General features: G+C 50.6%; 1 protein-coding gene across 1 annotated transcript; it reads right to left on the minus strand.

Annotated features, from left to right (window-relative positions):
- Positions 1-6,644: 6,644 nt before the first annotated feature.
- Positions 6,645-9,194, minus strand: LOC125507775. Its single transcript, XM_048672274.1, has 2 exons — positions 7,806-9,194; positions 6,645-6,919 (listed from the first exon to the last, which is right to left on the minus strand). Exons 1-2 carry the CDS (start codon positions 9,109-9,111, stop codon positions 6,870-6,872), a joined length of 1,356 nt encoding a protein of 451 aa, XP_048528231.1. The 5' UTR covers positions 9,112-9,194; the 3' UTR covers positions 6,645-6,869.
- Positions 9,195-12,177: the final 2,983 nt, after the last annotated feature.

The following is a 12,177-nucleotide window of genomic DNA, read 5'->3' on the forward strand; positions in this document are numbered from 1 at the left end:
TCGTGCCCCCTCTCCATCTACTCGAAATCGAGCTCAAAAGCTCGTGCGGTGACCGTGCTCGTCTTCTCTGTTGCCGTGGCCACAGTCGTCGCCGTCACAGGAGAAGGAGTGTTGATTCCCACCGCTTCAGTCTACCCCCAGCCTCCTCGACCGCGCCCCCGAGCTTGCTGTGAGCTCCTCTCCCGGATCCCCTCTCTCCCTGCTTCGATCTGTCGCCGTCGAGGCCGTCCTCGTGCTCGGCCGCCATGGCCGGAGCTCGCTCCGCGCCTGCTCGCCCGCGACCCTGACCACACCCGTTTCCCTGCGCACCCCAGCGCGCGACCCACGCCATCTGGCCGCTCTATGCACCTGCTCAGTCGCAGCCTCCGCGCGCCCGCCTCGCCTCCTCCTGCTACTCCTTCTTCTGAAGCATGCCGCTACTGCAACTTGCTGCTGCCTACTGCCGATTCGACGCAACCCGCCGCTCCCGGCAGCCCTCCCGCGCCGCTCGCCCCACTGTGCTCGCGGTCACGCCCGCCAACGGACGCCGGTGCCGCACCCGCCGAAGTCCCCGCCTCCGCCCGCTGTTGCTTCGGCAACCGCCGTCGTCCGCGGCTCCCCCGGTCCCCCGCACCCATCGTTACTCCCACTACCTCGCGCACGCCGGCGGCCATCTCGAGCGCCCCACACCGGTGCCAGACCGTGCCCCGCTCTCCCGCCCCTCACAACTGCTCCGGCCGGCCGCTGTTGGCCATGGCCTCGCCGTCCTCTAGAGGAGCGCGGGCTCAGCCGAGCTAGTAATGCGGATTAGCCCGTGTTCTTTTTGTTTTTGTTTTTTTACTTAGAGTTGGCCTAATGATAGGTGGCCCCCACCCCCACTATTAGTCAATTAACTAATATCTAAATTTCATTAAGTTAATAGACACTGACAACTCGACCCCGCGTTTTAATTAGATTAATTAGAATCATTTATCAGTTCAGTCAATGACAGATGGGTCCAACGGGGGCCTTGACCAGTCAACATTGACCAGTCAACTGCTGACTAGGCAGTTGACCGGGCCCTCTGTCAGCCCCACACAGCTGCGGGCTAGGTGTACCTTTGGGTACACTTAGCATTTCTGATATATTTTTGGAATATTAATAATTTCAATAAATTGTTTAAAACTTTGAAAAATTCATAATAAATAAACTGTAGCTCGGATGAAAAAGTTTTGTATATGAAAGTTGCTCAGAACGACGAGACGAATCTGGATACATAGCCTGTTCGCCCGCCACGCACCCCTAGCATAGCAAACACGCAACTTTTCCCCTCCGGTTCATCTGTCTGAAAACGCGAAACACCGGGATACTTTCCCGGATGTTCCCCTCCTTTTTTGCCTGTATCACTTAGTACCGCGTCAGGTCACCCCTAGCACAACGTAATGCCGCATCTTGCTTTTTGTTACACTGATTGCTCTGTTATTTATTGTGTTCCCCCTTCGTTACTTCTTTCCGGTAGACCCCGAGACCAATACTGCCCCTGTGATCGACTACGTCGACGACGACCCCTCTCTCTTGCCAGAGCAACCAGGCAAGCCCCCCTTTGATCACCAGATATCGCCTACTCTTCTCTCTACTTCTTGCATTAGAGTAGTGTAGCATGTTACTGCTTTTCGTTATCCTATCCTGATGCATAGCCTCTCCTTGCTACTACTGTTGTTACCTTTACCTGCAATCCTAAATGCTTAGTATAGGATGCTAGTGTTCCATCAGTGGCCCTACACTCTTGTCCGTCTGCCATGCTATACTACTGGGCCGTGATCACTTCGGGAGGTGATCACGGGCATATGATATATACTTATACTGTTACATTACTTATGATACTGTTCGGAGATGGGGGCTGAATGGGCAGGTGGCTCCATCCCGGTAGAGGTGGGCCTGGGTTCCCGACGGCCCTCGACTGTTAGTTTGAGGCGGAGTGACAGGGCAGGTTGAGACCACCTAGGAGAGAGGTGGGCCTGGCCCTGGTCGGCGTTCGCGGATACTTAACATGTTTAACGAGATCTTGGTATTTGATCTGAGTCTGGCTACTAGCCTATACGCACTAACCAACTACGCGGGGACAGTTATGGGCACTCGATGTCGTGGTATCAGCTGAAGCCTTTGTGACGTCAGCGACTGAGCGGCGCGCGCCGGATTGGACCGTACGTCTGCTCTTGTATTAAGGGGGGTAGTTTTGCTTTCGGCCGCGTACGCAACGTGCAGGTGTGCAATGGGCGATGGGCCCAGACCCCTGTGCCATAGGATTTAGACCTGTGTGCTGACCTCTCTGTTATGCCTAGGTAGGGCTGCAACGTGTTGATCTTCCGAGGCCGGGCATGACCCAGGAAAGTGTGTCCAGACAAAGGGGATCGAGCGTGTTGGGAAATGTGGTGCAACCCTGCAGGGAAGTTAATCTATTCAAATAGCCGTGATCTTCGGTAACAGGACGGCTTGGAGTTGTACCTTGACCTTATGACAACTAAAACCGGATACTTAATAAAACACACCCTTCCAAGTGCCACATACAACCCGGTGGTCTCTCTCTAATAGGGCGACGAGGAGAGGATCGTCGGGTAGGATTATGCTATGCGATGCTACTTGGTGAACTTACCTTCTGCTCTCTTCTACATGCTGCAAGATGGAGGTGGCTAGAAGCGTAGTCTTCGATAGGACTAGCTATCCCCCTTTTATTCCGGCATTCTGCAGTTCAGTCCACATATGATACCCTATTCCATTTGATACCAATGCATACATATGTAGTGTAGCTCCTTGCTTGCGAGTACTTTGTATGAGTACTCACGGTTGCTTTGCTCCTTCTTTCCCCCTTTCTATACCCGATTTCTGCGACCAGACGATGGAGCCCAGGAGCCAGACGCCACTGTCGATGACGACTACTACTACTCGGGAGGTGCCTACTACTACGTGCAGCCCGCTGACGACGACCAGGAGTAGTTTAGGAGGATCCCAGGCAGGAGGCATGCGCCTCTTTCGATCTGTATCCCAGTTTGTGCTAGCCTTCTTAAGGCAAACTTGTTTAACTTATGTCTGTACTCAGATATTGTTGCCTCCGCTGACTCGTCTATGATCGAACTCTTGTATTCGAGCCTTCGAGGCCCCTGGCTTGTAATATGATGCTTGTATGATTTTTTTTATTTGTAGAGTTGTGTTGTGATATCTTCCCATGAGTCCCTGATCTTGATCGTACACGTTTGCGTGTATGATTAGTGTACGATTGAATCGGGGGCGTCACACTAGCACATAATGCAATAAGAGGATTTCCTGGGATGCTTGGAAGCATCGACTGCATGCATTGGAAATAAAAGAATTGCCCATTTGCTTGGCAGGGGATGTACAAAGGCGCCAAAGGCGGTTGCAGTGTGGTACTTGAGGCGGTGGCCACACAGGACCTCTGGATTTGGCACTCCTTCTTTGGTATGCCAGGAACTCACAATGACATCAACGTGCTGTAGTGCTCTCCTGTCTTTGGCAAGCTTGTTGAAGGTCATTCTCCTCCTGTGAACTTCGAGATCAATGGGCGGCACTACAACAAGGGGTACTATCTAGCTGATGGCATCTATCCGAGATGGTCGACATTTGTGAAGACGATCTCAAACCCTGTGCCAGGAGGCAAGAACGTCTGGTTTGCGAAGGTTCAGGAGGCTTGCAGGAAGGATGTCGAGCGGGCATTTGGTGTGCTCCAATCTCGATTTGCTGTTGTCCGGCACCCCGCTCAGACCTGGTCAAAAGATCAAATGTGTGAGATTATGACTTGCTGTGTCATCTTGCACAACATGATCACCAAGAGCGAGCAAGAAGACCCAGTGTTTGACACTGAACCATACTACAGGCAGGGTCCTCTAGCCAAAATTGATCACCAGCTACCGGCAACCTGGACTGCCTATCTCAGTATGCGTCAGGAGATCTGAGACCCACAGGTGCATCATCAACTGCAACAAAATCTGATAGAGCATCTATGGAGACTCAAGGGCGACGTCGGGCGCGACGTGTGATGAAATATGAGTTTTTATTTGTTGAACTATATAATTTGTATTGAACTATTTGTTGTTGTACTATTTTGTTGAAGTATTTAATATTTCTGTGATGAAATATGTGATAAAAAAATTATGTGCATAATTGAACGCCGAACAACGGCGAACCACAGCGAATATGGGCCTATTGTCGCCCATATGAGCCCTTTTTTCGCCGAAATGGGACTGAAAAGTGGACCAATACCGCCCCAGCATCGATTGTATCGCCGACTCGTCCCTAGGAGACGATTCTTATGCGTCCTGAGGGAGGGGGGGGGGCGAACGGCTGGAGATGCTCTAAACAATGCACAACGGCAGCTAGGATAGCTACGATGAACGGTGTGTCTAGCTCTCATGCCCCATGCCATCGCTAGTGTTGCCTTGGGCCTGCCCTGGGCATGTATGTAGCGCGTGCATTCGTAAGTATGTCTATGACTTGTGACAATGTGGCAAAGTTGTATAAAAGAACTCAACCTTTTTTAGTTGGTACATAAATGTTCCTACATGATGACCATCTGTCTCAAAACATTAAAAAAATCATCTCTTTGTTAACGAAAAGCAAAGAACCTTCCAATGAATGTAATTTAATTAATGAGGTTTCACTTGACCAACATGCTCAGTCCTATCTTTGCTCCACAATTTGAAATATATTGCTCATTGGACTTATCTTGAAGAGCTAGCCATGATAAATTCAAATATCAAAATGAATTTAAATTTTCACACTATACCAAGTCTATAGAAGCCATAAAAGGATTGTTGTGCGTTGATGCACGATTCTGATTACTTTGTACATATATTTGAATTTTTTTTTGTAAACATATTATGGCACAGAACTTTGTTGCGCTGGTGGTCTATGTTGTCGTCAAGCAATAAAGGCGGTGAAAAACATGCATTTATCATGAGAAATCCTTAACTGTTGAAACATTCATCAATTCATAACAGATGTCACTTCGACTACAAGTCTACAAGCATTTAAAATCATGGATGCATCCATGTTTTCCTACAAAAGGACGCTCTTGTATTTTTCTTTTTCTGAACTTGAAAAGAAAAGATGAGCATATTGTCTTGAAAGTAACTTCATGCATACGGTTTTGTGACAGTCGTCAGATGTGGATTTCATTTAGTTCTACTGCAATATCCTAATGGACTGTTGAACCAACTGCTAGATTTCCCTCTAAACGAGATGGTAACTCATCAAGAAACTACAATAAATCCAAAATATCCCAGCTTTCACCCAAAATGAGAGTTCGACAAACTACCGCTCGCTTCTATCCTAATATAATGCAACCCCTCCATCTATTAGTTCCAGGAAACCTGAAAAAGGGATAAGTATATTTTTCATCCCTCAATTCTTTCAAAAGTATAGAAACGATCCCTCAATTTAAAAACCAGAAAAACCTAGTCCCTGAACTATCAAAACTGGATAACTTTCGTCCCTCAGGCCCCTCCGGGCTGGTTTTGGGCTGACGTGGACCCGGTATTCACCTCTGACCTCCCCACCTCATACATAGAACTGGCCGTAGCCGATGCATCTCCCGCTAGCTCCATGTGGTCGCAACCTCCGCCGCGGCGAAGCACGCGAGCTGTGTGCACGGCCAAGGACGCATGTGGTGGCTTGCAGGGTAGCTCGCGACCTAGCCATGATGGTGAGGCACAACAGCATACCTTGTGTGTGACTGTGTTCAATGGCTTCAGAACGACGGAGGCTTAGGCCCATCTTGCATTGGAGCTTCGGACTTTAGGTAGGGGAGCTCCAAAACAGCGGTGACGCCAGCGCACTCGTGCGGTGCCAACTGCTGCAAGCTGCACGGCGAGGCGCACGGGGCTATCTATGAGCACGTCAAAGTGGCATGAAGGCACGCAATGGCTTGAAGCGCGCTTGTGGCGGTGCGCGGCGCGACCACAACAGCGTATGGCAGTTAGCAGGGCCGCCAATGGCAATGGGGGCTGCGCATGGCTCGTCGATTGACGGCGACCCTCGGTTGTGGTGTGGTGCACCAGGCAGAATGGTAGCGAAGATGGAAGATGTACATGTAAACTCTTGGATGAAATGGCTAGCTCGTGGGCGAGCTCATGCTGGCTGTTCCGTCGCTGAATTGACATGAACTCGCCGCCACCAAGGTGGGTGCACCTGCTCCGTGCCATGGAGTTGCCGCCACACTCGCTCGGCATCGAGGAGCACTGGAGCAGCCGCTGCACACACCTGCCCTGCGCCAAGTAGCCGTCGCTGTCGCACGCAGCCCCAGCCAGGAGCGCGGCATGGGCGTAGGAGAGATTTTGACCTATGTGTCTGACGTGGTGGTTGATGTGCCGGAGGTCAATGGTCAATACCGGGTCTACATCAGGCCAAAACCAACTGAGTGACTTGAGGGATGAAAAGTACCCGGTTTTAACAATTTCAGGACTAGATTTTTCTGATTTTAGAGTTGAGGGACCATTTCTACACTTTCGAAAGAGTTCAGGGATGAAAAATATACTTATCCCCCTGAAAAATAGAGAAAACATTAAACATGTTAGAGATGTTTGACTCAACATGGAAAAGAAAATGGATACCGGAATAAACACCAAATAACATTTGGACGACATGTTTACTTATAGCACCCAATTACGTCATTATAAGTTGTTTGAAAGTAATAAGCTTCAGTTTTAGACTTCTTAACAGTTGTTGGTAAAATTTTAAGAAAAAGAAAAGAACGGTCACCATTAGGACAAGAAAGCACGATGCGTCTTGAGTACTGACAATGCCAATGGATGACTAATAATGGAAGCATTAGTTAAGAGACTAAGATAGTTCCCAACTAGAGATAAATAAGCTGGTAGACTGATGCCCATTCACGACTTCTAGGCGCTACTGACCAGATCATCTGTCACTTCCATGCCACCCTTCTTGCCTGAAAAAAGTTTTCTCTGTCAAGGTATAGGAACTTGAATAACAGATACAATCTATGTTGACTCGGAACAACTTTGTACGTACAGTACAAACTACGCTTGCTTATAAGAAATGTGCCAGCGGACAGGACTGATACATAGAACAGGCTATCAAGAATTCAGCACAGCTCATTGCTCATATAGCTTGACACTGATCAGAGGAACAAAATTTCTTTTCAAGCCAAAAGTTGGGTGATCAGTTGGATGAACAAGAGTACAACAGCCATTAACTGAAAACGACATATAGAGATGTGGAAAATAACATGTAGAACATGTACATGTGTTAATTCAAAGTTCACAGAAACCAAAGGGGATGATGTATGTGTGTTTAGACGCCATCCTCAACTGCAACATATCGCGAAAAGAGACCGCTGCTAGCTAATTAAGAGATGCATTACCTGTTTGTGACACAAGATTTGAACACCATATGAGTTTTAGGAACAGAGTACTGGTGTGAATACACATGATTTCAGGCTTCAGAAAAATGTACCATTGTGATCAGCTAATCGGATATGATTCGAGCACTCCTTTGTATGAATGCCGCTGCTTAACACAGTACACACATACATCTCCCAGCACACCCAAACATCAAGTCGGTCTAGCTAGATCGATAGCACCAATCCTAGTCTCTGATTCCAATTCATGTTTGGATCTTACATTCTTACTGACAATGTCAATTCGTCACCACCATCTACAACACGCTCACAACATTGTTACGAATCACAAAATTCATCCATTTGTATGTTTCCACCCACATTACTATAAAATTCTCCCCAAGCTAGCACTGAACATCTGAAGCAATGCACCAACAAATGCAAAACCGAAACGTAAGAGAAGATTGGTAGGTACCTTCGGCGGGGATCCGGCTTGATCCAAGCCATGGTGGAAGCACGCATGGTACAAGAGAAATGTACTCTCCTTGAAGCCGACAGCCCCCAATCACATTCCCGTTATGCATGTCCACCACGACGACGTCCTTGCCGACCTTGAGGTAAATGATGTTGGCGTCGACGGGGTCAAGGACGGCGATCTGCGGCGCCGCCTGTGCCGAGTAGCCTCCGTCCGCCAACGCCCGCCTGAGCGCCACCTGGTGCTCCAGCTTCCAGCCGGTGCCCTCGTCGTCGTCGAGCGCATATGAGCTGAGCAGAAATGGCCCGCCGGGAGTCACCTCGGCGTAGCGCAGCCTCCCCTCGCTCACGCCGATGCGCCGGCGATTGGTGACCTCCATAATGAGCAGCCCCCGTTCCTCGACCTTGCAGGGGTCTGCTTCGTCCACACGTGCAGGCGCGGGCAGCACGCTGCCGCTGGGCAGCTCGACGAAGCGGATCTCCGGCCGGTCGGCGAAGGGGTCCACGGAGACGGCACCCAAGGTGAGGTCGACCCACCACAGGCGGCCGCCGAAGGCAACCGTCTCCTGGTTCATCTCCATCGGGCGCGGGAGCGATGGGTTGCCATGGACCGGCCGTACCGCCTTCCACTTCCCTTCCTCAGAGAGAAACCGCAAGATGGCGGCGCCATTGAGGACGAAGTCGGCAACGGCGAACCTGTCGGGCGGCCCGCACCCGAGCCCTCCGTCGGCGTGGGTGAGGAGGCCCATGTTGTGGAGGGCGTAGTTCCTCCTGGAGCCGCCGATGTCGGGCAGGCGGAGCATCTGGCCGGTGAGGGGGTTGCAGACGAAGCGGTGGACTTGGGGGTCCTCGGCCAGGTCCCAGCGGGTGCAAGGGCCCTCCGCCCGGAGGTCGTGGTAGCTGAGCAGCAGGTGGCCGTCGCCGCTGGCGGCGCCGACGTTGCCGAAGAGGAGCTGGAGGACGTTGCCGTCAAGGTATTGGAGGACGTCGCTGCTGCTGCCCGCGTTCGGGCGTTCCGTGGGATCGATGAGGTGCGCTGGGGCGAAGATGCGGGAGACGCCCGGAGGATCCACGGGGCGGAAGCGCGCGCCCGGGGCCGACGACGACCGGTCGACCTCCGACGTGTCGTGGATGATTGCCCATGGCGGGTGCGCGGCGGCGGTGGAGAGGGAGCGGCGGAGGCGGCCGGCGAGGTCGGCCGTGGAGAGGGAGCGGCCTGGGACAGCGACGGCGGGGGAGAGGGAGCGGAGGCGGCCAGAGAGGTCGGCGGTGGAGAGGGAGCGGGCTACGAGGCGGCGGAATGACATGGCGTTGGAGTGGGTGGTGTCCTCGCAGCAGGGCAGAGCGTGGTGTGGTCCGTTGGACCGGGTGATGGGCTAGTCCTAGTCTCCTGTAGACTCCTGGCAGCGCACAGCGGTAGACCACGGGCCTGCCTGAGCCTGGCAAAAGCAAAAGATTGCGTATTTGCGTGCGCATGGGCTGCGACTCAATTTGAAATTTGAACTGTTTAAACCCTCTTATCAATTTCAAATTTGAAAACATAGACCGCAAGTCTCCCATTTGCTCAAGTGGCATCAGTTGTTGGAAGCCTCCCATCAGTCCTCCATGTCTCGGACGGCGTCCAAATCGTGCGCCCTTCCCTCCCTGTCGACGGGCTTGCCCGCAGAGCTGACGGCGGCGGCGAGGCTCCATTACCGAGGAGCACCCAGAGAACCATGATGAAGACGACGACGGTGAGGAGCAGAAGGAGAATAGAAAGGACGAGGAGAAGAACGAAGGCGACGACAATCACTGCCAATCGTCCTCTCCAAGATGATGGCGCAGGTGCATCCAAGAAGAAGGACTAGACTAGTATGGTATTCCCTATGTCATACTTCCTCGCTGTTATCTACAGTTGATGCACCTGGTCCTTTACTCATTTGGTTACCTGGACTTTGCTTTCTTACCCTCCTGGCTCTATTTCCTTGATCTTACATCTTCAGGCAACTCTAGAAGATATAATGTGATCTTAATTCCAGGCCCTTTTGATTTTCTGATTTCGGCTGAATCCTAATTGTTTCTATTAATGGAAATATATAAGTTGATGCTCTTGTGGCTATCCTTCTAAGTATGTTGGTCAAACGACAGATGATGTTGTTCATCTAGATGAAGCAAGTCACATCATACACGATCCATGTGACAAAATCGCGAACAATGATCCTTAGGATCACACACAGATGACGAAACGGTCTCCCACGATGAGCCTACAGATTGTGCCATCTTAGAGAGTCACGAAGATGCCAACGGCTCCTGTACGGTCAGGTGCCGCGGGCGCTCTTGGCGATGGCGGCGGTGAATCCGCGGCTACCCTCGTCTCCGGTGGCTATGACGAGCTCGTTCTGGTCCCAGGGGGCGGGGGGAACACGGCTGAAAGAACATGCGGTGCCCCCATGTTTGGTTTTCGTAATTGATGACAATCTCTATGGACTAATGGTTGCCTTGAGTTATATTTGAAGGTTTTGTCCATAGTCTTTTCTTGGAGTACATGTGTTGGTTTCAAGGAGAGTTGGTGTCGACCAATGTGCTATTCAAGGAATTATCCAAAGATTGGTCTTGTGAGAGGTTGATCAAGACTAAGTCAAAGAGTGAATCAAGTAGATCAACCCACAAAGCGTAGAAGATGTACCGAGAGGGATCAAGTGATCCCATGGTATGGTAAGCATTGTCCATTACGCTTTGTGTACTAACCCATGGTCTTCGTGAGAGTTCTGTGTGGGGTTAGGTTTCCGTGTGCAAGTCCAAGTGATGCATCACGAAGAGATCAAGTGCTTGAAGCTTGCCGTCCATTGTGGTGACAATGGACTTGTGAAGATGTGCGGAAGAGTTGCTCACCCATAGTGGAGTATGGGGGAGCAATCTACTAGTCTTCACCAAACCAACGCAATCAAGAAAGGTGGTCCAACTTGAGGGAGTCAAGATCGACATCATCTAGCTCAAGTGGACTATGTGCAAGACAAAGGTTTGCCCTTGATAGGTTTTCTATTTTACCGGTCTCATGGCGGTAGTTGGGAGACCGGGTTATAGGATCGATTGCCGTACTATCAAGGGGGGCTCTCGATGAGTAGCTTGATTGTATCGTTCGTAGAGAGCTCAAACCATTGCATCCTTGCATCATCTTTCTTGGTTCTTGTTTGGTTCTATTTGTGAGTCTTAGAGCTTATGGTCATCTTGATGACAAGCTCGAGTTCATCGAAAACGGAGTTCACATGCATCTTCTATGACGTTTTTGATGTTGGAGGTTATGCTCGTTCTTCTCTGTTGGAGGTCTCCCTCCTCCATTTGTTAAGCATACCTCCCCTGCCTCTTCTTACTATAACCAGCCGCTGTTTTGATGCTACTCGTCATCTTGTTTCCAACAAGCTTGAGTTTTGCTCAATTCGGAGCTCATATGCAGAAGTTATGGCAGTTCTTGTTTTCTTGAGTGTGGTTTTTGTCTGGTCCCAGCGGTAGTACCGCGAGCCCAAGCGGTAGTACCGCTTGAAGCTCTCAGCCGTAGTACCGCTTTTGGGTCCTGCTCTTTTCGTGTCGGGTTTAGCAGTAGTTGCACAGCAATAAGGCACGGTAGTACCGCCTAAGCGGTAGTACCGTTTCTGCTTCACTGCCGCCATACTCTGCTCTGCCTGCCTCTTTTGGTCCCGTGTTCTGCTCCTCCAGCGGTAGTACCGCTGGGGTGAGCGGTAGTACCGCTTATATGCGGTACTACCGCCCCAAGGTTCATGTTTTGTTGCTCCTTTTCCCTATTTCTTCCGCCTGAGCGGTAGTACCGCTCGTGTGCGGGCTGAGCTCTTAACGGTTGGATTTTCCCCCTTCTATAAAAGGGGGTCTTTTTCCCCAATGAACCTTATCTCTTTAGCTCGTGTTATTCCCCCATTGTTGACCTTCTTCGAGCTTGCTAACTCTCAATCCCTCCAATGATTCTTGCTAGTTCTTGAGGGAAAAGAGAGAGGAGATCTAGATCCATGTTTCCACCAATCACTTTCTCCTCTATGTGAGGGGAACCCCTTGGATCTAGATCTTAGAGTTCTTCGTGTTCTCTTCTTCGTGCTTTCTCTCATTTTCCTCCCTAGCATTTGTTGCTTTGGTGGGATTTGGGAGAGAAGGACTTGGGCACTCTGTGTGCCCTTGCTATTGCATTTGGTGCATCGGTTTGAGTTCTCCATGGTGATACGTGGAAGTTACAAGTTGAGAAGCTTATTACTCTTGGGTGCTTGGTACCCTTGAGCTTGTTCCTCTTGGGTGCTTGGATGCCCTAGATGGTTGAGGTCACCTCGGAGCCATATTCCATTGTGATGAAGTTTCGTGGTGTCATTGGGAAGTTAACCCCAACCTTTGTG

Source organism: Triticum urartu, chromosome 5, assembly GCF_003073215.2.
Source record: "Triticum urartu cultivar G1812 chromosome 5, Tu2.1, whole genome shotgun sequence".
Taxonomy (NCBI): domain Eukaryota; kingdom Viridiplantae; phylum Streptophyta; class Magnoliopsida; order Poales; family Poaceae; genus Triticum; species Triticum urartu.

Coding starts and splice junctions, on each gene's coding strand:
- LOC125507775 (XM_048672274.1), bottom strand. CDS start 9,111: ATGTCATTCCGCCGCCTCGTAGCCCGCTCCCTCTCCACCGCCGACCTC. Junction 6,920..7,805: donor AAGCCGGATCCCCGCCGAAG/GTACCTACCAAT, acceptor AACTTTTTTCAG/GCAAGAAGGGTGGCATGGAA.